The sequence below is a fragment of the Mastigoproctus giganteus genome, chromosome 13 (assembly GCF_048544385.1).
Source record: "Mastigoproctus giganteus isolate SK-2022 chromosome 13, ASM4854438v1, whole genome shotgun sequence".
In the NCBI taxonomy this organism is placed as follows: domain Eukaryota; kingdom Metazoa; phylum Arthropoda; class Arachnida; order Uropygi; family Thelyphonidae; genus Mastigoproctus; species Mastigoproctus giganteus.
The window spans coordinates 17,844,075-17,870,011 of record NC_143587.1 but is presented as its reverse complement, the minus strand read 5'-3'; the positions used below and the strand labels follow the sequence as shown (position 1 = coordinate 17,870,011).

Below are 25,937 nucleotides of genomic sequence, written 5' to 3'. Positions count from 1 at the left end.
TCCCAACACGCTCCATTCAATGCCTCCTATGGTCTTCTGTCAAAAGGATGTCAGAAGGATTTTGACGAATCTTGATGCTAAGAAAGCTCCAGGTCCCGATGGTATTATTCCACTTGTTCTCAAAACCTGTGCTCCCGAACTTACTCCTATTCTTTGCCGCCTTTTTTCACTTTCTTATTCCAAAGGTGTTTTTCCTTCTGCTTAGAAATTTGCTCATATCCAGCCAGTTCCTAAAAAGGGTGACAAATCCCTCCCATCCAATTATCGTCCCATTGCAATTACTTCTACTCTTTCTAAAGAAATGGATAAATCAATTAACCGCCAAATTTTAAACTACCTACAAACCTTCTGTCTGATCAATGATTGCCAGTATGGATTCCGTCAGTTGATCCACTGGTGATATTCTGGCTTATGTTACCCATTTATGGACTAATTCAATGGAAAGGTTCGGCGAAACACAAGTAGTTGCTCTTGACACCTCAAAGGCTTTCGATCGTGTTTGGCATAAAGGTCTTCTAAACAAGCTTCCATCTTATGGTTTGCCAACTGTGTTTAGTAATTGGTTATCCAGTTTTCTCTCTGATCGCTCACTGAGGGTGATGGTAGATGGCTCTCTGTCTTCTAACTTCTCCACTAATGCCGGTGTGCCCCAAGGTTCAGTTCTTTTCCCCATTCTTTTCCTCTTGTATATTAATGACCTTCTTCCATTGGCTGGAAATCCTATCAATAGTTTTGCCGATGACAGCACATTGCATTCCACTTTCCATTTTGAGAAACCTTGTCCTGCTCAATCAGCTTCAACTTCTCGAAAATCGCTACCAATTCCTTAAATGCCGATCTTCAGGTAATTCTCCAGTGGGGCAAAGACAACTTAGTTTATTTCAACCCTTCTAAAACTCAGTCTTGTCTTATATCTCACAAAAAGGATTCTTCTGCTCATATGCTTATCTTTAGTGACACTCCAATTTGTAGGCAAAATGATATATCTCTTTTGGGGATTACCGTGACTTCTAATCTCTCTTGGAACAAGTACATTACAAATACTGCTTCTTCTGCATCTAAAAAACTTGGTTTTCTCTTTCGCTTCCGGCGTTACTTTTCTTCCAAATAGCTGCCCACTCTGTATAAATCGCAAATCCGCCCTGCCATGGAATATTGTTCCCACATTTAGGGTGGTGCCTCCAAAACCTCTCTCAGATTTCTTGATTCCATTCACTAGAGGGCAGTTCGGTTAATTAATGACTCATCTTTAACAGTCTCTCTCCACTCGCTGTCTCATAGACGTACTGTTTCTGCTGTATGCCTCTTCTACAGATACTTCCATGGGCACTGTTCTTCTGAATTGGCTTCTATAATTCCCGCTCTCTCTTTCAAAACAGTCCGAACATGTACCGCCACCAGCCAACATCCATTTACCGTCCAACTTCAAACTCACAGAACCAACTTTTCATCTTCCTCGTTTATTCATTCAACTGCCGTTTTCTGGAACAACCTTCCTTCATACGTATTTCCTGAAAATCACAGTCTACAGAAGTTCAAGTCCAATGTCAACAAATATCTTCTTTCGTATTCTCAACCTCCAACCCAAGCATGGTACTAAGTACTATAGGTTCTAACACCTCTCATGTTGTGGTTTACATAAAAAAAAAAAATAATAAAATTCATCTGGTATACAGGAACTGCCCGACTTACATAATACTCGACTAATGCAAATTCGACTTTACGTAAGTTTTTGCCGGCTGGTGCAAACTGAAAAAAATATGGAAGCATATTTTATATCTATAGGGATAAATTAAAATATTGTAAAAATATCTCAATGCAAGCCCAATAACATATTGTTTTTTTTGTAATTCATTCCAAGTCCTTGTAAGTTGAAAATTTCGTTATATTACTAAGCTATTTATCTCTCTAAAAGGTCATATTTGTAATGGAAATTGCACTACACTATCATCGTTATCATATGTTCCCATTATAAGAATCAATTTTGAACGCCTTTGTGATAATTTTCTAAAGCACGTTTCTGGAGGTCACGACCAAAAAACAATAAAAACAATTTGCATTTTCTGGTTTATTGGACTTTTCTGTTAGGGCAATCTATTATAAACGGGTAGTAAACTTGATCTTATTGCATTTGCAATAATTCTGATAACTGGAATTCTGTGGGTTTTTACATTACGGTATTATGGTGAAATGAGTTCCTCTTCACTGAAATCTTCAATAATAACAATTTTTTGGAAACTTCTCTTCATTACTATTTACGTATTACAATGATGAAGGGGACCAATGGAAAGTGCAAGTGCTGGCAGTGCCAGGAAACAAAACAAAATTGATTTAGAAATGAAGACGATTAATTAAGGAGGACAAAGTTTGTCATCTATTGCAAGGGATTTAGGTCTTGCTGCTTCAACAGTGAATACTATTTTAAAGGACAATGCGCATATGAAAGAACATGCCAAAGGATCAACACACTTAAGATCAACAGTGATCACAAAACAGTGTTCAGGTGCTATATCAAAGATGGAACAGCTATTAATAATATGGATGGAAAATCAAATTCAAAATCAAGTCCCCCTGAATCCAATGGCCATTCAAGCAAAAGCAAGAAGTATTTATGAAGATATTAAGGATAAGTACAGCGAACCCCAACCCAAGTTCATGGCAAGCAACAGGTGGTTTAATAGGTTCAAGCATCACGTTGGTTTCCAAAACATTAAAGTATGCGGTGAAGTCACCAGTGCTGATTCTGCAGCTGCAGAGAAATTTGCGATGTGTTGGAAAAATTTATTGATGAAGGCGCTATTCAACGCAGCAAATTTTTAATGTTGACGAGACTGCACTGTATTGGAAAAAAATGCCAGATTGAACATACATTGCCAAAGAGGAAAAGACAATGCCAGGTTTCAAGGCTTCAAAAGATAGGGCCATGCCCTTGCTTGGGGCTAATGCAGAGGGAGATTACAGATTAATACCACTGCTTGTGTACCATTCTGGAAATCCGCATGCATTTAAGGGCGTCAATAAAGTCATGCTGACTTCATTCCCGAGATTGAAAAATATTGTAAAGACAATGTTCCTTTCAAGATTTTGCTTCTATTAGATAATGCCCCTGGACATCCTACACATCTAGATGATTTCACTCCAAATGTGAGAGTCATATTTCTACCGCCAAACACGACTTCATTCATCCAATCTATGGTCAGGGTGTTATTTCGAATTTAAAAGCATACTATTTACGCACATTTGCTCAAAGCATTGTCTGCAGTAGATAATGAGAAAAATTTTATGTTGAGACTTTTGGAAATCTTACAATTTACTATGCCATCTTAAACATTAATATGGCCTGGGCAGAAATTACTAAAAGTTGTTTAAATGGTGCATGGAAGAAAATATGCCCACGGCACATAAAAGGCTTTGAAGGGTTTGAAAAATACAAATCATATGAAGAGGTTACAGATAAGATTGTAAACATTGCAGAGCTACTTCAGTTGGAGATTGTTGCCAAAGACGTGGAAGAGTTAATGGAGGAAGAAGAGAAGGAATTATCTAACAAAGAACTTATCGATTTGCAGGCAGCGATAGTGAATGAAGAAAATGCTGCCGAAGCTCAAGATGAACCAAATGAGGAACCAAGACACTTCATCACCAGAGATGGCAATGCCATTTCGTGAAATTGCAATGGCAATGGCGAGGTTTGAGAAGATGGATCCTGACTGTGAAGAATTCTTAAAAGTTAACAGAGGGGTGAATGATATGCTTGCTTGCTACAAAGAAATCTACAATAAAAAGAAAAAAGCCACCGTCGAGTCATCCATTAATATGTTCTTTCATAAGGTTGCGTGGCCGACCCCTTCTAAATCTCCACAGTGGCATACTTATCAGCTGAAGACGCCGATTCTGGCAATAATGCTGAAGAGGTAACACTTAATGACATTATGCCTGTCTTGTCTCTTTTCCAAAATTAAATATTTGAGGTTAATAATATTCTTATTGTTTTCAGTTAACCCATGGCTCATGCAAAGAATAAAACAAGACAATATTTGACTGAATATCTGTCGTATGGTTTTATTGATCACCAGAGAATATCACAAAACCAATGTATCTTATATGTATGACTGTGCTGTCCAATGATAGCATGAAGCCAAGTAAGCTTCGTCACCATTTGGAGACAAGACACAGCGAAAAGAAAAATAAATCAGTGGAGTATTTCCGAAAACTACGAGGCAATTTTCAATGAAGATACAAATTAGATCAGATTTTTAGTAAACAGGCAAGCAATAAAGATAGTGGTTTATTAGCATCATATGAAATCGGCAAAATAATAGCAAAACCTGGAAAGCCACATAGCATTGGTGAAACTGTCATCTTGCCTTCGATATCAGTTGTAATTTCAACGATGTTAAACAAAAATGCCCGTAAAATTACCGATAACCTTCCTTTGAGCAATAACATAATATCCAGACGCATTCATGAAATGTCTGAAGATGTATAAAATCAACTTATTGCTCAATTATGAGTGAAACAGTTTGCAGTGCAACTCGATGAATCAACTTTGATGGGCAATGAAGCACTTTTATTGACATAGGTAAGATGTATGGATGATAATCAACTCAGAGAGGAAATGCTTTTTGCAAGATTCCTCAAAACAGATACTAAAGGCGAAACAATATTTAAGGAAGTCCAGTTTTATTTTAGAGAAAAATATTCCACTCGAAAATTTAATGGCTTGTGTTACTGATGGCACTCCTTCCATGGTTGGTAGGTACAGAGGGTTTATCATTCATATCATTCACGCATGAGGAGTTATTCAGGAAGGAGAATGATGTAGGTAAAGTAAACATTGGCAGTGAGCTGGATGATTTTGTAATAACTGAGAGGAAAGTGGAGGAGCGATTGTTGAGGATAAACATAAAAAAGGCACCTGGGGTGGATGGGATCTATCCAGTTATATTAAAGGAGGCAGCAAAGGAAGTATGCAAACCCCTAGCCATAATTATGAGAGCTTCTTTGGACTCAGGGGAGGTACCCATAGACTGGAGATGTGCAAATGTAACCCCAATTCACAAAGGAGGATCAAAGGCTGACACAAGTAATTATAGACCTGTTAGTTTAACTTCTGTTCCAGGTAAATTAATGGAGGCACTGGTTAAAGAAGCACTGCAGGATCATCTAGACAAGAATTCAGTTATAGCTCAGACGCAGCATGGTTTTGTTAAGGGCAGGTCTTGCCTGACCAATTTGATTGGATACTATGATGTAGTCACAAAAGAACTGGATGCAGGGAATAACTTTGATATTATATATTTGGATCTTAGAAAGGCTTTTGATACTGTTGCACATGGAAGACTGCTTCAGAAATTGGAACAGTATGGCATTGGAGACAAATTAGTACTATGGATAAAGGAATGGTTGAGTGGGAGAAGACAGAGAGTGGTAATCAGTGGATACTGCTCTTCATGGACTAATGTTATTAGTGAAGTCCCCCAGGATTCAGTGTTCGGTCCATTGTTGTTTTCTGTATTTATTGATAATGGTATATCAGGTTTAATGTCCAAGTTTGCAGACGATACAAAGGTCGGCAGGGTTGTTAATGATACTGACAGTACGCTGCTGCAACAGAATCTAGAGAAGTTGAGCAGATGGGCTGAGAGGTGGCAACTGAAGTTTAACATATGACAAATGTAAAATACTGCATATGGGAAGCAGTAACCCCAGAGTAACGTATCAACTGTGTGGTAACTACACTGACAGTGGTAGAGAGTGAAAAGGACCTGGGGATAATTGTGCAGGCAGATATGAAGTTCTCTGAGCAGTGCAGACGAGCTGCAAGAGTAGCTCATGGTGTCTTGTCAATGATATACAGGAATTTTTCTAGCAGGGATAAGGAGGTGATTATTCCCTTGTATAAGGCAATGGTTAGGCCACATCTTGAGTACTGTATACAGGTCTGGAGGCCTCATTTCAAGAAGGATGTAGAGCTGCTGGAACGGGTACAGAGAAGGGCAACAAGATTAGTAAATGGAACAAAGGGTTGCTCTTACGAAGAAAGGCTTAAGTTTTGCAAATTACAGAGTCTGGAGACTAGGCACCGGCGAGGTGATCTGATAGAGGTGTATAAGGCTTTGAATGGTTTGAGCATGCTCAATGCCAATGGGATTCTTCATCTTTCTCAGAATAATCACCTCAGAGGGCATAAATTCAAATTGAGGAAGGATGGATGTCGGATAGATGTGCGGAAATTTGCCTTTGGCCAGCGGGTGGTTGGTTGGTGGAACCGACTTCCATCACTTGTTGTTGAAGTTGATAGCCTAAACAAATTTAAAGCTCAACTGGACAGGTATTTCGAACGAACGGAGGGGTGAAATGGGAGAGGGTTTTTTTTTTTTTTTTTTTTTTTGGCTGATGCTGAATAAGCTTGCTTTCTTGCATCATATGCCTCTACTAATGCTAATGCTAAAATGTTAATTTAAAAAATGCATTGCCAAAAGTATTTTGCATACATTGCGTGATTCACTGCCAACATCTGGTCGCGAATAGATTGAGTGGACGTCTTCGTGAAGCCTTAACTCTTGTAATAAAAGCTGTAAACCTCATTAAGGCTAATGTTCTTCAAGATCGTCTCTTTCGCAAATTTTGTGATGAAAATGAAGAAGGATTTGACCGTCTTGTACTGCATACAGAGGTGCGATGGTTGTCTAAAGGCAATTGTCTTCGTTGTCCTTTGGGACAGTATTGTATCATTTCTAAACGAAAAGGAGATTTTAAAACAGTTGGTTGCCATGAAAACAGACATATTTTACCTCTCAGATGTGTTTGAAAAACTGAATTCTCTTAATAAGCTACAGCAAGGACATAATTGTAATTTAATATCTAGCAAAGAAGCCATTAATGCATTCCTAGGAAAACTCAAATTGTACAGTCTTAATATCTCACGACGTGCGTTTGACCAGTTTCCAAACCTTGCTTCAGTTAGCAGTGATTTAAAAGATGATGATTGTTGTGTTGTGTACGTTGATCATTTAAAAAAAAAATTTATGAAGACATGCAAGTTCGGTTCAAGGACCTACTAGAACTGAACATCCCAGATTAGGTGCTGATTCCATTTGAGGTAAATGTTGCTGATGTCGAAATTCATTTACAAGAGGAACTTGTTGAATTGCACTCTGATGATAGTCCGAAGTCTATTCAAAAAACAGGAAAGCATGATGTATGGAAGAATAGTGACATTGCATGTAAATATTCGCTTTTATGGGAGAAAGCTAAAATATATGTCATTGTTTTCCCATCATCTTATCTTGTGGAATATGGCTTTAGTCGTGAACACAGTTGTTAACAAAAAATCGACTTGATATAGTAAAAAGAGGTGATCTTCGTCTTGACTCTCACAAAATTGGAGCTAGATATTAAAATGCTAATATCAAAACATCAGCCACAAGGATCTCATTAGGAGGGCCTATTTAATGGGATCCTATTTAATAGCCTTAGGAATAAATTTATATATGTTGTTTGAAATAGTATTTTTAAAAAATTTTTTTTTTACTAATTCTGTCATTACAAGTAAAAATATGTTTCAGTTTTTATCTTTTGTAGTTTTGAGGAAGACAAAGATTCTAGTTAACCAATACAGCATCAATGATATTCCGATTTCTATGGTTACTGAAGTTAAAGATCTGGAAGTTACTTTTACCACTGGATGCGGGTTTGATAAACATATTAGGAATATTTTAAACCATGTGAAAAACAAATTGGCTTCATCAAATGGCAGACACAGATTTAAAGATCCTCAGTTCTCTGTGCTCCTATTCAAAGCAACTGTACTCCTCATAATGGAGTTCACTGCTCCTGTATGGAACACACACTATACATATTTGATACAGCAAATAGAATCTCTGCAAATGAAATTCATCCACTATCTTTCCAGACATAATCCCATGTTCTACCACCGAATTTTCTACCCAAATCTCTGTTCTTACTTCAAGCTTCAATCTTCGGAAACTAGGCGAACCATACTGTATCTATAACTGTTATATCATATCTCCACTGGTTCAACCCACAGGCCAGATCATCTCTGCCATACTGAGCTACATACTCTGGCAGTGGCTACTAGGTAGAAGACTAAATTCCACATCAGTAACTGTAGGTTAGAGATATCCAAGAACTCCTTCTTTAAAAGAACTATAGCACTTATGAACAAATATGATCTGGATTTGGCTGTGGACGAGAAAAGAGTTTCACAGAACTAGCTGGAGCAGGTTAGATGTTTGATGGATGAGTTCAAGGTTTAAGTTGTCCTCATCAATTCTTGTGTGTGTGATGATGTCTCCTGCAACTGCCAGCTCTCTGTGATTCTCTTCATGATACTGAACTTTTGATATCATGAATACCTAATTTTTTTTTCCTTGAATGACTTTTTCCATTTGAAATAAACTATCATTGTACTTAGTGTGCTATTCTTCTATTTATTTATGTTATGTACAATCTTTGTATCGTCGTTATTTTTTTTACTGCTTTGTTATACACTTTAACTGGGCACATGCCTGTTGCGTATATTATATGTTAGTAATAAATAAAATATAATAAAAAATACTGCTCCAATGGAAACTGCATAAAAAGCACTACTTCAGTGGAGACTAAATAAAAAGCACTGTTCCAGTAAAAACTAAAAAAAAGCATTGTCCTTACATAATTGTGGATATCTCACCACTGTGTTGGGTCTTTACAGTGTACACTTACCCACCAATGAGATCCCAGAAAGGATCAAAACTTGGGTGTGAGTAATGGCATATACCTTAAATAAATAGCAATATACTTCTCCACTAAAGCAGTGATTTTTATTTAGTGTTGCAATACCAAGGCAGCTCACAATGAAGTTCCTTTGCAATATTAGATCAGTGCATTATGACAAACCTAGTTTGCTCATTGCTTTACAGAATGAGATTGTGTATAATTAAAAAAAAATAATAATAATTACTTTTACCAATAAATGCTGCAATAGCTTCTAATGCTTCTCCTCTTGCAGCTTTCACCCTCTTTTCAAACTCTAAAGCATCTCCTGGCTGTACCTGCTGTGCCACTACTTCAAGTTCATACATATCAGCTTTGAGCTGCTGTACTGTTCTCGAGGCATTTATTTGCTCAATATGGACACGGTCCCATAAACCCTGAGCCTGAAACTGAAGGTAAAATAACTGTAAATTTTTGTAATTTTGTCAATGTCAGGTGAAACGTAGAGACCAAATTGAACATATTTTAAGTTTCAAGGACATGCTATGTTTCAAGATATGAGGGTAATCGTCCAGCCCATCCCGTAATAAAGCTCCAAATAGAGTAAAATCATGTTGCTAGAATCAAGTGAAGATCTCCTTTTTGGTTGGGGTAAGTCAAGCCACTCATTTCTGAAACTTAATGTTGAATGATGCTTTATCATTTGGTCACTCCATTTATCTTTTTTGATGAAAAATCAGTGCTTAAACCAATATTTAGTTGGTTTAAGCACTGACTTTTGACCATGTTTAATATAATGAGCAGTTTTTATTTTTTAAATATATAAAATTGTGCTAAAAAAATAAATGAAATTAACAATTATGTATAGAATTATTTTTTTTTTAGAATATATCAAGATTCTAATTTTTTTAACGTTTACACATACCATTTTTCAGGAACATAGCTAAGTAATTAAAAAAAAAGAAGTATCTCTACTGATATCTTTATTGTGTACCTGTCTGAAGCCAAGTGCCCAATAATTCAGTACAGATAAATAACTTGTCTTCAAAACAATAACAACAAGTACCCACTTGAAATCCTCTGACAATCCACCTGAAGAGCAAAAGCTCTTTAGGTGGATTCTTTTATTTTGAAATACACATTTCAATGCAATTTATAACCAGTTGTTTAGATGCTTAGTAATGCAAGATTTGCGATTTTTTCGTTTTAATTTCTGGAGAGTATTCTACAGAAGTGTTCTACATATTATATTGAGGCAAACTTCTCTTTTGATTTTACAAATATTAATTTAGTAATAAAAGGGCCTAGCCCTAAGGAAGGAATTTTAGGCCTTTGTAAATAATGATTTTAATTTGATAAATTTTTTTGAAAAGTTGACTATATTGAAAGACATTTGAGAATGTGTTATAAATGTTGAGTTAGTTAACTACTGCACCACTGTTACTGTTAACTGCAATAACACATTTAGTACACTTTTACAATACATGTGCAAAGTAGTCAGTTGAAGGTATCAAATGAAAGAGGTAACTTGAAGGCGTCAGATTCTGTGATCAACTTAGTCTCTAACATTTATAATTCAAGTGATTGCAATATATCATGGAGGTTGACTATAAAGGTGAAAAATAAGATTCAGTTTAATATTAGTCACTAGCTTATTTAAAGAGTAAATTCTCTTTCCAGTGAGACGCTTTTTATTTATATTGCCTAATTTATATCACTTCAATTTTATGTCAGAAGACTTTTTTTATTCTATTATTTGAAGTTAGGTAAAAAAAAAAAGGGGGGGGGGCCTGCATCTGGATTTGATTATGTATACCTGAAGGAATAAAAACATAAATGAAACTATCAAGAACAGTTTTGATTATGTATAATAAGCAGTGCTTTTTTTGTGACGGTACGCAATGGTACAGCGTACCGGCACCTTTATTAACAGTGACGTGTGACATTTGGATGCAGTGCACTTTGAAATTTGTAATATTCCGTAAATTTTTTTCCCATGTTTATCTACTATTCAAATAAGCTTAAAATTATTTAACTCAATTTGCATTTTTCACTATCTATTGTTAAGATATTTCCTGTATAAAACTGTATAACCATTTTTATAATTCTAAATTACTCAGTCGGACCTCTGTTTAATTATTTTGAATTTCCCTTGGAAGTTACATTTAAAATAGTTTCCGTTGAGAGAGAAAATTTTCATATAGCAAACGGATTAGGAGAGAATTAACTCGGTATGCCCCATTCGCATTTCTGGCCTTCAGGCAATTAGTGCTGCTCTGCGAATTAAGAGAGCTAAAGGGATTACCATTCTACAACTTAGTGGTACATGGTAAAAATTATCCAACCACCCATCCCACACATGGAGAAGTCGCGCTGGTCTGCAGTCAGCAGATCAAGGTGTAATCCCAATGGGCTCTGGCCCACCTACTGCAGTGGTATCCAAACATTTCCCGTACAGGGGCCATATTTAAAAAAATTCAAAGTTAGATTTCTTTAGTGTGTTACATTTTCCATATCTTGTTGCACGTAAAAGTAAAATTGAAAATATTCAAAAATTTATTAAGTATAATACACAATTACATTTACTGAACAAAGCATTTAATGAGTTTTTTTTGATAATTAACAAAATTTAAAATGCTGTTTTAGTTCACCTTCTGGGCGGGCTATAGGTTAGACACCTTCGTGAATCAACTGTAAGCACCTTGTTCGAGAAATAATCATCTGTTGTTTCGTGGAAGTGTGTTATCCACATTTTGCCTGTGGAAGTGTGTTATCCACAGTACCTGAATATCCGAATGACACTGACATTTTGGAGAGTTTCAAAAAAAAAAGAAAAGAAACAATTCAAATTTAAGAACTAGTGACAATACCGATGATGAGAGAAGGAAAACGAGGACAACGAAGGTATTAAACCTTCTAAGCATGAATTAGCATTAGCATTAGTAGAGGCATATGATGCAAGAAAGCAAGCTTATTCAGCATCAGCCAAAAAAAAAAAAAAAAAAAAAAAAACAACCACTACTCCCATTTCACCCCTCCGTTCGTTCGAAATACCTGTCCAGCTGAGCCTTAAATTTATTTAGGCTATCAACTTCAACAACAAGCGATGGGAGTCTATTCCACAAACCAACTGCCCGCTGGCTAAAGGCAAATTTCCGCACATCTATCCGACATCCGTCCTTCCTCAATTTGAATTTATGCCCTCTCAGGTGATTATTCTGAGCAAGAGGAAGAATCCCATCGGCATTGAGCATGCTCAAGCCATTCAAAGCCTTATACACCTCTATCAGATCACCTCGCCGATGCCTAGTCTCCAGGCTCTGTAATTTGCAAAACTTAAGCCTTTCTTCGTAAGAGCACCCCTTTGTTCCATTCATTAATCTTGTTGCCCTTCTCTGTACTCGTTCGAGCAGCTCTACATCCTTCTTGAAATGAGGCCTCCAGACCTGTATACAGTACTCAAGGTGTGGCCTGACCATTGCCTTATACAAGGGAATAATCACATCCTTATCCCTGCTAGAAAAATTCCTGTATATCATTGACAAGACACCATGAGCTACTCTTGCAGCTCGTCTGCACTGCTCAGAGAACTTCATATCTGCCTGCACAATTACCCCCAGGTCCTTTTCATTCTCTACCACTGTCAGCGTAGTACCACAGAGTTGATACGTTGATCTGGGGTTACTGTTTCCCATATGTAGTACTTTACATTTGTCAATGTTAAACTTCATTTGCCACCTCTCAGCCCATCTGCTCAACCTTTCCAGATCCTGTTGCAGCAGCATAGTATCAGTAGTGTCCTTAACAACCCTGCCAACCTTGGTATCGTCTGCAAACTTGGACATTAAGCCTGATACACCATCATCAATATCATTTATAAATACAGAAAACAACAATGGACCCAACACTGAACCCTGAGGAACTCCACTAATAACATTAGTCCACGTTGAGCAGTGTCCATTGATTACCACTCTCTGTCTTCTGCCACTCAACCATCCCTTTATCCATAGCAGCAATTTGCCTCCAATGCCACACTTCTCCAATTTGTGCAGCAGTCTTCCATGCAAAACAGTATCAAAAGCCTTTCTAAGATCCAAATATATAATATCAAAGTTATTCCCTGCATCCAGTTCTTTTGTGACTACATCATAGTATCCAATCAAATTGGTCAGACAAGACCTGCCCTTAACAAAACCATGCTGTGTCTGAGCTATAACTGAATTCTTGTCTAGATGATCCTGCAGTGCTTCTTTAACCAGTGCCTCCATTAATTTTCCTGGAACCGAAGTTAAACTAACAGGTCTATAATTACTTGTGTCAGCCTTTGATCCTCCTTTGTGAATTGGGGTTACATTTGCACATCTCCAGTCCATGGGTACCTCCCCTGAGTTCAAAGAAGCTCTCATAATTATGGCTAGGGGTTTGCTTACTTCCTTTGCTGCCTCCTTTAATATAACTGGATAGATCCCATCCATCCCTGGTGCCTTTTTTATGTTTATCCTCAGCAATTTCTCCTCCACTTTCCTCTCAGTTATTAGAAAATAATCTAGCTCACTGCCAATGTTTACTTCACCTACGACATTCCCCTTCCTGAATAACTCCTCATGTGTGAATGTAGATGCAAAATACTCGTTTAGATTGTTAGCCACCTGAGCAGGATCCTCAACTGTTGAACCATCAACATCCAGTGGACCAATCTGATTCATCCCTTTCCTTCTTGAGTTTAAATAGGTAAAGAACTCTTTTCTGTTTTTCTTTGCGTCCTTTGCCAAGGATTTCTCATAATCAGCCTTTGCCTGCCTAATCTCCTTTGTGACTTGGTTACAGACCAACTTATATCTATCATAGGCTTCCATGTCACCCATTAATTTGTATGTATCCCATGCATTTTTCTTCTCTGCCATATGTCTCATTAGTTCATCTGACAACCATTTAGGCCTGAACCTTGGAACAATATTTCTTGGTTGGTATGTAAAGATTATCCAACCACCCATCCCACACATGGAGAAGTCGCGCTGGTCTGCAGTCAGCAGATCAAGGTGTAATCCCAATGGGCTCTGGCCCACCTACTGCAGTGGTGTCCAAACATTTCCCGTACAGGGGCCATATTTAAAAAAATTCAAAGTTAGATTTCTTTAGTGTGTTACATTTTCCATATCTTGTTGCACGTAAAAGTAAAATTGAAAATATTCAAAAATTTATTAAGTATAATACACAATTACATTTACTGAACAAAGCATTTAATGAGTTTTTTTTGATAATTAACAAAATTTAAAATGCTGTTTTAGTTCACCTTCTGGGTGGGCTATAGGTTAGACACCTTCGTGAATCAACTGTAAGCACCTTGTTCGAGAAATAATCATCTGTTGTTTCGTGGAAGTGTGTTATCCACATTTTGCCGTAAATTTTCCCTATCTCTGTTTACATGGTCACAGTACCTGAATATCCGAATGACACTGACATTTTGGAGAGTTTCAAAAAAAAAAGAAAAGAAACAATTCAAATTTAAGAACTAGTGACAATACCGATGATGAGAGAAGGAAAACGAGGACAACGAAGGTATTAAACCTTCTAAGCACGAATTGTTGGCATTTGGTGAAAATGAAGTTAGAAAATTGTCAATTAGGTTACAGTTAAATGCAATTCATGGATTCTGGGGATACCTAATTGAAAAGATGGTTTCAGAAGAATTGAAGAATTTGATGGACGCTCTGAGTATGATACCAATTTCATCGAGTGAATGTGAACGAGGATTTTCACAAAATAATGTGATTGTCAGCCCAACCAGAGTTTCGTAGATGACAAAAACAGTTTCTTCACTACTGTTTCTTAAAATTGTATGCCCACCGCTGACCCGCTTCGATCCAGCAAAATATGTCGATTTGTGGCTGCTTCGGAAACGTCATTCAGCAACCGACACACACAAAGAGGAAAAAAGAATAGTGACAAATGGGCCTGGAGTACTGGGGTCCATAGTTTCAAATACAGATATATACAGTTATACCCAGATATTTATTAACTATTTATTTATTAATATTTATTTATTAGTTAATAAATATCTGGGTATAACTGTATATATCTGTATAGGAAAAAAGGAGTTGGCATAGGGTGTCGTATGAAAACTTAATAAAAATTTGGAATATTCTACAAAAACTTTATTATAAAATTATTTTTACTTCTGTTATTTATTTTTAATTATTATTTTTAGGGGCCATAGTCTAACGAAGAACCCTTAAAATGTCACTTGGTTGTCTGTCTGTCTGTCTGTCACAGCATCTCTGGAACTACTCAACCTATTGACTAGAAATTTTGCATGGGTTTGCACATCAAGTGGGCCAACATAATGCCATATTGATCACTGTTGATAAAAATCTGTCTGAGAAATGTAGGCGAGGTTAAAATGTGGGGGGATAAAAATGTTGTCGACAACCTATAGCTACACCATTGGAAAGAGCTCAACGAGTACGTTTAAAATATAATTTTAAAATTAAAAATGGTGGCGCCAGACAGGAAAATGTGAGTAATTTTCATGTCCCCCCCTTCTCTATTTCCATTGCTAACAGAGCAAAAAATTTAAAAATCACATTAGCTATGCATTATTCGATGCTTATCAAGGGAAAACTATTCCAATTGAAATTATCATTTATAATTAAATGATAAATTATAAATTATATATGTGTTAAAATTAAACGATCAATTTTTTATTGCACTTTGATAGCACACTTCTTTGTACTAAGTAACTCTCCTTTTGGTGACAAAAAGGTTGCTAAATAGTTAGTTAATAATTCTATAAAGGTCATTTATAAATTTTGCGACCAGAAGTATTTTGAATAATTTTCAAAGCTGGTGTTGTCCCAGCTTTGAAATAATCAGAGAGCCAGTGTTGAGGCGTTGGTGGTGGAGAGGTGAGTGCGCAGAGTCATGCACGGCCCTCACCTGCCAGTCGCTTCTCTAGGAAGAAGTCGGAGTCACTTCTCCCACCCTTGGCATTCACAACAACTGGAAAAACTCAAATAGACAAGGTTTTCATTATTTCCTCAGTTTTAGGCCAAGCTGGGGTACTAGAAACTTTTTTCAGTTACCATAAAGCTCTCTATTTGAGATACTACACTTTAACGACCATTCATGTCATCCTGAGTGCCTGGCACTCAGTAGTTGACCGATTTATTTACTTACTTTATTCACATTTTACTTATTTTTCTATATATACTTCAATAATTAATTTATACTTAATAAACTGTGTTAATACACTAAATTTGTTGTTCTTATTCCAAAAACATTACTACGAAAGTAACAATATCAGGAAAAAAAAAATTTTAGAGTACTTTTCATATCCTTTTAATTTTCGATTTTTCCTGATAGCAAAGAATGAGTACCGGCACCTATTTTTTTTTTACAAAAAAAGGCACTGATAATAGGTTATAAAAATCGTCCACAATCCTGCTCACAAGTTTCACAACCACAAAGGCAACTCATATATCATTCAAAATGCCTTAATGATGAATAGAATTTACGAAATAATTGGAATTAAATGGATTCATTTTTAATTATGAAATTGCATAAATGAATAATCAGTTAACGTGATTTCATAATTTTTTCCAAATTGTGCAATTTGCTGCTACTATTGTGACATAGCAGTAAAATTTCAATAAAGGTATTATAAACCAGTTTGGTAAAAAAAAAAAAAAAAAAATGATGCTATGCACAGTGTGGCAAATGTAGGAAGAGAGCTTATTAGACAGAATCAGCTAAAAATAAAAAAAACCCACCTTATCTGTATTCCCAAAGGGGATGTACAGTTTTATCTAATCCTGCTTTAAATTTATTCAAGTTACCCACTTCCAACCAAATAGGAGTTATTCAAAGAGGGGAGTGCCAAAAGTTTATCAAACTTGAGGTGTATAAGGCTTTGAACGGTTTGAGCATGCTCAATGCTGATGAGATTGTTCCTCTTGCTCAGAGTAATCACCTGAGAGGGCATAAATTCAAATTGAAGAAAGACAGGTAGGATAGATGTGTGGAAGTTTGCTGTAGCCAGTGGGTAGTTGATTGGTGGAACAGACTTCGATCTTTTGTGGTGGAAGTTAATAGCCTAAATAAATTTAAGGCTGAGCTAGACAGGTATTTGGAACGGATGGAGGAGTGAAATGGGGGGAAATTTTTTTTTTTTTTTTGGCTGATGCTGCATAAGCTTGCTTTCTTGCATCATATGCCTCTACTAATACTAATTCTAACAGGGAGCTAAGTGATTTTTTAATAACTGAGAGCAAAATGGAGGAGAAATTGTTGAAGTTAACATAAAAAAGGCACCTGTGGTGGACAGGATCTATCCAGTTATATTAAAGGAGGTAGCAAAGGAAGTAAGCAAACCCTTAGCCATAATTATGAGAGCTTCCTTGGACTCAGGAGATGTCCCCATGGATTGGAGATGTGCAAGTGTATCACCAATTCACAAAGAGGATTCAAAAGGTGACAACAAGTAACTATACCCCTGTTAGTTTAACTTGTGTTCCTGGGAAAATTATGGAATCACTGGTTAAAGAAGCATTGCAGGATCATCTAGACAAGACTGCAGTAATAGTTACGACAACATGGGTTTGTTAAAAGGAGGTCTTGTTTGACCAGTTTGATAGGATACTATGATATGGTCACAAAAGACCTGGATGCAAAAAAACAATTTTGATATCATATACTTGGATTGCAGGAAAGCTTTTGATACTGTTGCACATGGAAGACTGCTGTACAAATTGGAGTGGTATGGCATTCAGGCTAAATTGCTACAATGGATAAAGGGATGGTTGAGTGGGAGAAGACAGACAGCTGTAATCAATGGACACTGCTCTTCATGGACAAATGTTATTAGTGGAGTTCCCCAGGGTACGGTGTTAGACCCATTGTTGTTTTGTATATTTATCAGTGATATTGATGAAGGTATATCGGGTTTAATTTCCAAGTTTGCAGATGATACAAGGGTTGGCAGGTTTGTTAAAGATAGTATGCTACTCTAACTGGATCTAGATAAGTTGGGCAAAAGGACTGAGAGTGGCAACTGATGTTTAACATTGACAAATGCAAAGTACTGCGTATGGGTAGCAATAACCCAAGAGAAACGTACAAACTGTGTGGTACTACATTCAGGGAAGTGGAAAGTTAAAAAGACCTGGGGGTAATTCTGCAGTCAAATATGAAGTTCGCTGAGCAGTGCAGATGGGCTGCCAGGGCAGATCATTGAGTCTCATCAATGATATATAGGAATTTTGCTAGCAAGGACAGGGAGGTGATTATCCCTTTGTATAAGGCAATGGTCAGCCCACACCTTGGGTATTGCATACAGGTCTGGAGGCCTCATTTTAGGTAGGATGTAGAGTTGCAGGAACGAGTAGAAAGAAGGGCAACAAGATTGGTGAGGGGAACAAAGGGGTGCTCTTACCAAGAAAGGTTCTGCAAATTGTAGCACCTGCAGAGTAGGCACCTGCAAGGTGAACTGATTGAGATGTATAAGGCCTTGAATGGGTTGAGCAAGCTAAATGCTGATGTGATTCTTCCTCTTGCTTAGATTAAGAACCTGAGGAGTGACAGTTTTAAATTGAGGAAACACAGTTGTAGAATAGATGTGCATAAATTTGCCTTTAGCCAGCGGGTAGTTGATTGGTGGAACAGACTTCCATCTTTTGTTGTGGAAGTTGATAGGCTAAATAAATATAAGGTTGAGCTGGACAAGCATTTGGAACGAATGGAGGGGTGAAATGGGAGGGTTTTTTTTTGTTTTTTTTTTTTGTCTGATGCTACATAAGCTTGCTTTCTTGCATCTTATGCCTGTACTAATGCTAATGCTAAATCAGCTTCATGTAGTAAATTTTTTGATTGTTTTTGGGGGGAAAAAATGGAGGAAGTGACATAAATTTTAATCTTTATTTCTGATATAACAAATAATGGTACTTGTCTGTTATATTCCTGCCAGTGTAACTTTAGCATTAGTATAAGCATACAATGTCCTGCTATCCTTTCTGTACACATTGTACTCCCCAAACTTCAATTCTGCACTGCTTATATCTGTGTGACACCAAATCTCTGATATCCCAACAATATCTGTCTTTGATGTCTTGACCAACTCTTGAAACTCATCAAATTTATTAATTATACTGCTAGCATTAGTGTATATGCAAGTATACATGCACATGTTTCTACTCTTACTTGTTCCATTATTTCCAGGACCCCCAGTAGTCCTTGAAATCTCCAGCACCTTGCTTTCCAGTCTGCTGCTCATTCTAATAGAAGCAATGCAAGAATCACTTTTTCCTCTGCGTGCGGCCACTGTTAACCTTTTAGTCCATGTATCCCCCCAAGCTAGCAGTTTTCTGACCCATGTAACACTGCCTTGATAGCATCAGCAAATATTCTTGCACTTTCTATTTAAGTGTACCCCACCCTGTAGAAGCAGTTTCTCCTATCAACAAGAACAGACCATGCTGTGCTTGTTTAATCAAATCTAACCTAAACAGTGTACATTATGTATATATCATTTATATTTATTTATGTCTATGTATATTTTGGTTAGGTTTATTTGTAAGATAAGATTAAATTAAATTATATGCATTTTACAAAAATTTAAGATCACAATCTGTTTCAATGTGTGAAAATTTACCTTTATCCAACGGGTGGTTGATTGCTGGAACAAACTTCCATCTGTTGTGGAAATTGATAGTTTAAATAAATTAACAAGGCAGAACTAGACAAACTTTTGGAGCAAACAGATTGATGAAATCGGTTTTTTTGGCCGATGCTGTATCAGCTTGCTTTCTTGCATCATATGCCTCTACTAATGCTGTTTCAGATACTTCTTGCACATAATAACCAGTCTTCTCAGCAGATTTCTGAGATCTACAGTAGTTTGCTTCCACTTACCAGACAATATTATCACAGGACCTAGTATCAACTGTTAACATTTACCAACACACATTCCAAAATATCACTGAATAGAGTCAACTTCTCAAACATTTTGATACCAAATTAGAGATATATACATATAATTTATTTTTTTATTTACTCAATTTGAAATCTCAATTCTTAAAATCTTAAATTTAGCTAATTATGTGAATTCTGAAAATTGCAAACATCAAAACCAGAAACAGTAGGCAAGGTTCCTCCAGAGGTGAGAGGAATTAGATAAAGTATACTATATGCTTTGTCAGAACGTGGAAGTTCATAGTTTATACCAAATCTGTTGAAATAACAATGGTATTTGTTAGTAACATATGCTATAGAGGCAACACTAGTTATTAAAAAGCTAGTGTCACCCACTTTTAAAAACTAGTTTGCTTCAATTGTTCTGTAAGAAACATTATGATAAATATAATAGAAATACCATTTTTGGAAAATTTTAAAACTGGTTCCTCCAAGCTTCTTTTGCCATGCAAAAATGCACAATAACTTTGGCTATATCTATTTTTTTTTTTTTTTTTTTGATTTGGTAGTTGTTGGCGCATCGGCTTCTGTGGCCATATTGCACCTCCCAAGGTTTTTGCAGTACTTTGATCCAAGCCCGAGGCGGGAATCGAAGCCGCGACCTTTGGGTTGCCGGGCAGGTACTTTACCCACTCGGCTAGCCCGGTCGGCTGCTATATCTATTGAACTGAGCCTAAATGAAAGTAGTTTGGCCAAAATTTAGTTTTTATTGATTTACTTACTTTTTTATTTGCTCTGTTTATTATTAAGCTTCCATGGGATAATAATTAGCAATACCTTTGGGTATAAAATGTTGAATTTCATTACTATACCATCACGGAGGACCTTACTGATGGATTGAAAATATGACAGCTATTCCCATCCCTGATGGGAGATATTCCTGAATTTTAACCAAAAGGTGAAATCAAACCAACGCTTTTTCCCCACTCAGTGTGAGGGAACAGCGCGACACTGGCTGCAAAGGCACAAAGTTCATTAGGCATTTATATTAAAAATTAATTAAAATGCCCATATGCAAATTTCTCCTGACCACTCGGCTATGGAGGCCTCGGTAGCCAAGTGGTCAGGAGGGGAAGTGCAGTAGCAGAAGCTCTTTGAGTAGACTGGGGTTCAAGCCGCTGACTGACAAATATGGTTGATCTGCCAAGGTCCATTTCCCTCAACATAAATCGTTGAGGAGGCTTCCATCCTGCAGTGGATTGATAATGGATGCAGTTTACTTCTTTTTTTTTTTTTCTTTTTAATGGCAAATTTACAAACCAATTAGAAAATTTTCCATACCGGCCTTCCACAACAGCCTTATTCTTAACTTAGTCCCATTCTTCCAAATCATTAACATATGTATAGTACCATTTTTGTTGTTGTAGTAGGGTTTTAGGAGCATCAGTGACTAAGGCCATATTGCTTTGTGTATACTGTCTGTAAATTGCATGTGTTCTGTGGTCCATTTTCTTTTTGATGAACGAAAAACTTGAGTTGCTGGGAGGAAAAATCATGCTAGCTTCACCTGAGACCAACAAATTCAGCCATGTTGTGAAAAAGGCCCATAAAAATTCCCCATGTCATTGACAGGACTCAAACTCAGGTCTTCCACCTGATGCAGGGAGGATGACAATTCTACCAACTGTGCTAACATTTAGGGCATGTATAGGACTCATTTTCATTGTGCTTGCATCTTATTTGGCTTATCCATACCGATATATGTAGGTCAGTTAAACAATGCATTTTAAAATATGCATTAAAAGTGAAACATCTTTTGATGTAATTTTATTTCTAAAATTTAAAATGAAAGTACAGGTATTTTAGAAATTGATGTCTTGCATATATATCAGAGAAAGAAGTAAAACATTTACTGAAGTTAGTGGTGCCATTATTTTTTCCTGGTATTCGTTAAAGTTACAATGGGTACAAGCTGATAGCAAAGTTAAATATAATAAGCTAATAAATTGACCTTCAGTTTCAAGGGGACTTGAAATATGGGTTGTGCTTTCAGGAGAATCAGTGTCTATTTCATTGTTTCTTTTGGTATCTACTGCAGAACGATGACCACAAAAGAAGCCACGGTTCAATGAACTTTGTTTAATTGAAATGACTTAGAGGAGGAACAAAAAATGTCAATGCTGATATCGTTTTATCCAACAACAAAAATCTTGACAGAATTACAGTAAGGCTCATCTGCAAAAACAACCCTTTCACTCATTTCAGGAAACTGAAATGATTGTTGTTGTTGTTATTTGGGTTTTAGGAGCATTAGCAACTAAGGCCATATTGCTCCGGGATATGCGGTGGTCATTCCCTGACCTTTCCGCATCCTCCGTATTTGGTGGTGACTGAAATGATACCGTGGAGTATTTGAATAAACATAATTTATCTGTACTTCTATTCTTCTTCAGATATTCTTGGAAGCTGCATATCTTCTCATTCATTCAATGAATCTTTTGAACAAATTTATGTTAACAAATGTCAAGTGCTGGATTTCTTCCAGCCACCATTTTGAATCCAGCACCTGATCATCTTGGTAAATAAATCAGCTTCATCATCAAGTAATCTGTTTTTTTTACAGGTATTTTCATGTATTCACAAAATGAATCTGAACATAATGGCTGATCCATTTTTCAATGATTTTTTTGTAAAGAGTAATCCTTGGTATATGACACAATTGGCAGCAATGATGGAATTTTCATATTATCATTGATTTCTCTCTCTCTCTTCAAATACTGAACAACAGGAGCTCAATTCCAGTGAGTATGGGCTTGGGACACCCAGGGTCCTGAGCTGGATATCATCATTCTTCTCTTTCTTGATGATTCCCTTCTACTTCTGAGTCTTGTTTTCTCTTTCTCTCTCTCTCAGGGTAAATCAGAAATTATTAATAATATATATATATATTTTTTTGGCTGGTGCAGCAAAAGCCTCAGGCTTCCTTGCACCATATGGCTAATAATAACACTTTTAATCTTCTTGTAGTTTTTTTTTTTTTTTTTTTGGTAGTTGTTGGCGCATCGGCTTCTGTGGCCATAATGCACCTCCCAAGGTTTTTGCAGTACTTTAATCCAAGCCCGAGGGGGGATTCGAACACGCGACCTTTGGGTTGCTAGGCAGGTACTTTATCCACCCGGCTAGCCCGGTCGGCCTTCTTGTAGTGCTCTACAGATTCTTGCAATTCTAGGCTTAATTCAGCCAGCTCTTGAAGTGTCTGAATTAGACCTCTGGGTATCTATTGCAGATACCTATATCAAAAAACAAATTCCATTGATTTAATTTCCCTCAGAATTTTATTAAAATATATACTACACTGCATTTAATTTTCATAATTTAGTAATAACTGGTTAGAAACTTGAATGCTATAGCTCCTCCATCTGGGGAGAATCAGTAAAAAATACAATATTATATACTAAGATGACTACATTCCAGAAGAAATAATGTCATCACATCAATCATGTCCTTCGATGATCTTATTTCCTTAGAATGCTTTGTACATGTTTCTACCTTTCTAGTCTGGGGCACAACTGTACTTAGTATTTTCTAAATGCAGCACCAGTGCTTTGTAATACTCCATTGTGCAGAAACTGATTTAAAGTTATATGTAAAATCAGTTTCCCCAATAAAAAATCATGCAAACCTCACCTGAGACTAACTCAGCCTCGGCATTAAAAAAAATCAAAAAGAGTAAACACATTCTCTTTGTAAGAGAATGTGTTTACTCTCAAAGAGTAAGTACATTCACGCTTTAAATATAACCTCTTGCAGTAAACTCTTACATTAGTGGTTTATAAACCCAATAAATTTATCTCCACATCCCTCGAAACATTAATGATGGGAATTAATTTTCCCTTATCGTATAATAGCTCGTGTCTTCCATCCCCCCTCTCGTCCCACCGTCTGTTACATTCCCAAACTACTGTTATAGTAGTGCCTTTCACAACCCTGACTGCGATAACATATATTGTCAACAACTTCACTATTCAATTGAGAATATAAAAAAGAAAGCATTAACATTTACAGGGATAGTGGAATTGCATTTATATACGTTACCAACCTTTATAATATTTTCCTTGTGTTTATTCAGTATTTCTAAATGTAAAGGAATTGCTGTCTGAGTTATTCTTCGAATTGCAATTTCTAGCTTTCTCAGAGATTGCTTAGGTAGCTCTCGTGGAGAAGTAACGGTTTCACTTCTCCACATTTCGCTTTCATCAAGAGTATCCATATTGATATTAATTAAAACGATAAATGTATTCACATATGATTACATCATTCGAAACACGAATCACAAAAGCTAATTAACATCTCTACTGATTTGAATTGTTCACGCACAGATGACAAAAACAAATCATTTGTAGTCATTAAAATTTAACTAACTAAAAATATAAACAATAAATAAAATCAACGAAATGTATATCGTAAGTAACAACATCATATCAAAACATCAGTTGACAAACGTTCCCCCATTGCGATAAATATAACTCGCCTATATGCGACATCTACCGGTTAATATCAGAATATAAATTTTCTAAATTGATTTAAAAGATCGCCATTTCGTTAATGAGAATTTCAAGTATTGCGAAATTATTTGTGTAGTATAATGATTGCTTAAACAAAGATCGTCCAACTTCCATTTTTCCCATAAAAACTTGTATTTGAAAGGATACATGGCCCCGATGATAAGGAGCTTCTACCTATGTGCACAATAATAACGCTATATCACAACGCTCAGGAACATCGAGAGGAAGAGCAGGCGGGTTCGTCGCCTGAGCATGGACATTATGGTTGGCATATGAAATTGGAGTCTGCCCCCAACGGGAAAGGTAGAGAGCACTGGCGTAGACAGGATTTTTAATCAGCAGATACATTCACAAAAAAAAAAAATGGCTCCAATTGCCTAATGCCAAAAACAGACACAATACCAGATTTCAGAGTACAACAGAAGCACAGTTGGTACAACCACTGTCTTTTTTGCCCACACCGGGTGGAAAAGGTCTGAGTTCGAATGCAGTCAATGACAAGAGGAACTCTTGTCATTGACTGGATTTTCACAATGTGGCTGAGTTGGCCGATTTCAGGCAAAGATAGCATGGTATTTACTCCTGTAAAGTCTGGTTTTTCTTCCAGTAAACAGCAAACCGACAACTATACACACAATTTACAGACATATTATTTATGGCACAATAGGGCTTAAGCAGCTGACGCGCCTAAAATCCTACAATCAATCAACCTCCCCTGACTGTGCTGGACCACTTCTCAGATTACAAAACATTGTTTATACACTCCTGATCCAAAACACTGACTATCCTTCTCTGCACGAGTGGACGCGTTCCACAGCTAGGAGTGACGTCCCTGATCTGAGAAGCATATATAGTGACGATACGGTAGTGCCTGTCAGGTCGTCAGTACTAAGCCCGTGCAATGGGGAAAAGGAAGGACCCTGTGCCTCAAAAAGCCGGAGTTTGAAAGGGGAATGATTTATGGCGCTAGGAAGGCAGCACTTCAGTAGGCATTGTTAGCTGTTCGAAGGCCGCTATAGCGAAAGTGTGGTGAGAATGGTTCGAAGAGGGACATACAATTACCCACGAGCCAGGACGGGGAGACTACCGCTGGATGAGAGTCGAGGTGAACAGAAGCTGGCATGCGCTGTCTGATACTACAGACTGCTAACAATCCCACAGTTAACGACAGATTACAACCAGGCCGCACAGAGAAACGTTTCCGAGCACAACATCCAGAGGACACTCTTGCAGAAAGGAAAACGGAGTAGACGTCCTGTTCATGTGCCCGTGTTGCCCGACCGTCATCAACACCTTTGCCTGCAGTGGGCACGACAGCACGGTTTCTGGACATTGGACGACTGGAAAAGAGTGGCCTGGTCAATCTGTGCAGCAGCTTGGCTGGTGATCGTTATTCCCTAGTAGCTAAGCGACCAGAAACACACTTCGCAGACATAACACCATGTATTTACGTATTTGTGGAAAGCGGCAACTGGAAAGTTAGTTCAATCCGCCTCATTTCCCTGTCAAGATACAGGACTCTGTAGAAATGGCTTCTGTAGATACAGGACTCTGTAGAAATGGCCTCGTAGATACAGGACTCTGTAGAAATGGCCTCTGTAGATACAGGACACCGTAGAAATATATATGTTGAGTGTTGTTTGTGTAATGACACGAGAAACTGTAATGCTTTTTTTTTTTCACTCCGTGGCTGAATTAGACGGTCTCAGACGTAGATAGTAAAGTTTATTCCCCAGAAACTGGGGT

General features: G+C 37.1%; 1 protein-coding gene across 1 annotated transcript in view; it reads right to left on the bottom strand.

Moving 5' to 3' along the window:
- Syx17 (syntaxin 17) overlaps window positions 1–23,948 on the bottom strand; it is a 52,745-nt gene extending 28,797 nt beyond the window's left edge. The window contains exons 1-2 of the mRNA XM_090387891.1: window positions 23,726–23,948; window positions 8,975–9,170 (exon numbers count right to left, since the gene is read on the bottom strand). Of these exons, the coding sequence (XP_090244017.1) occupies window positions 8,975–9,170; window positions 23,726–23,896 (367 nt within the window). The 5' untranslated portion in view covers window positions 23,897–23,948. The remainder of the gene's footprint in view (window positions 1–8,974; window positions 9,171–23,725) is intronic.
- Window positions 23,949–25,937: the final 1,989 nt, after the last annotated feature.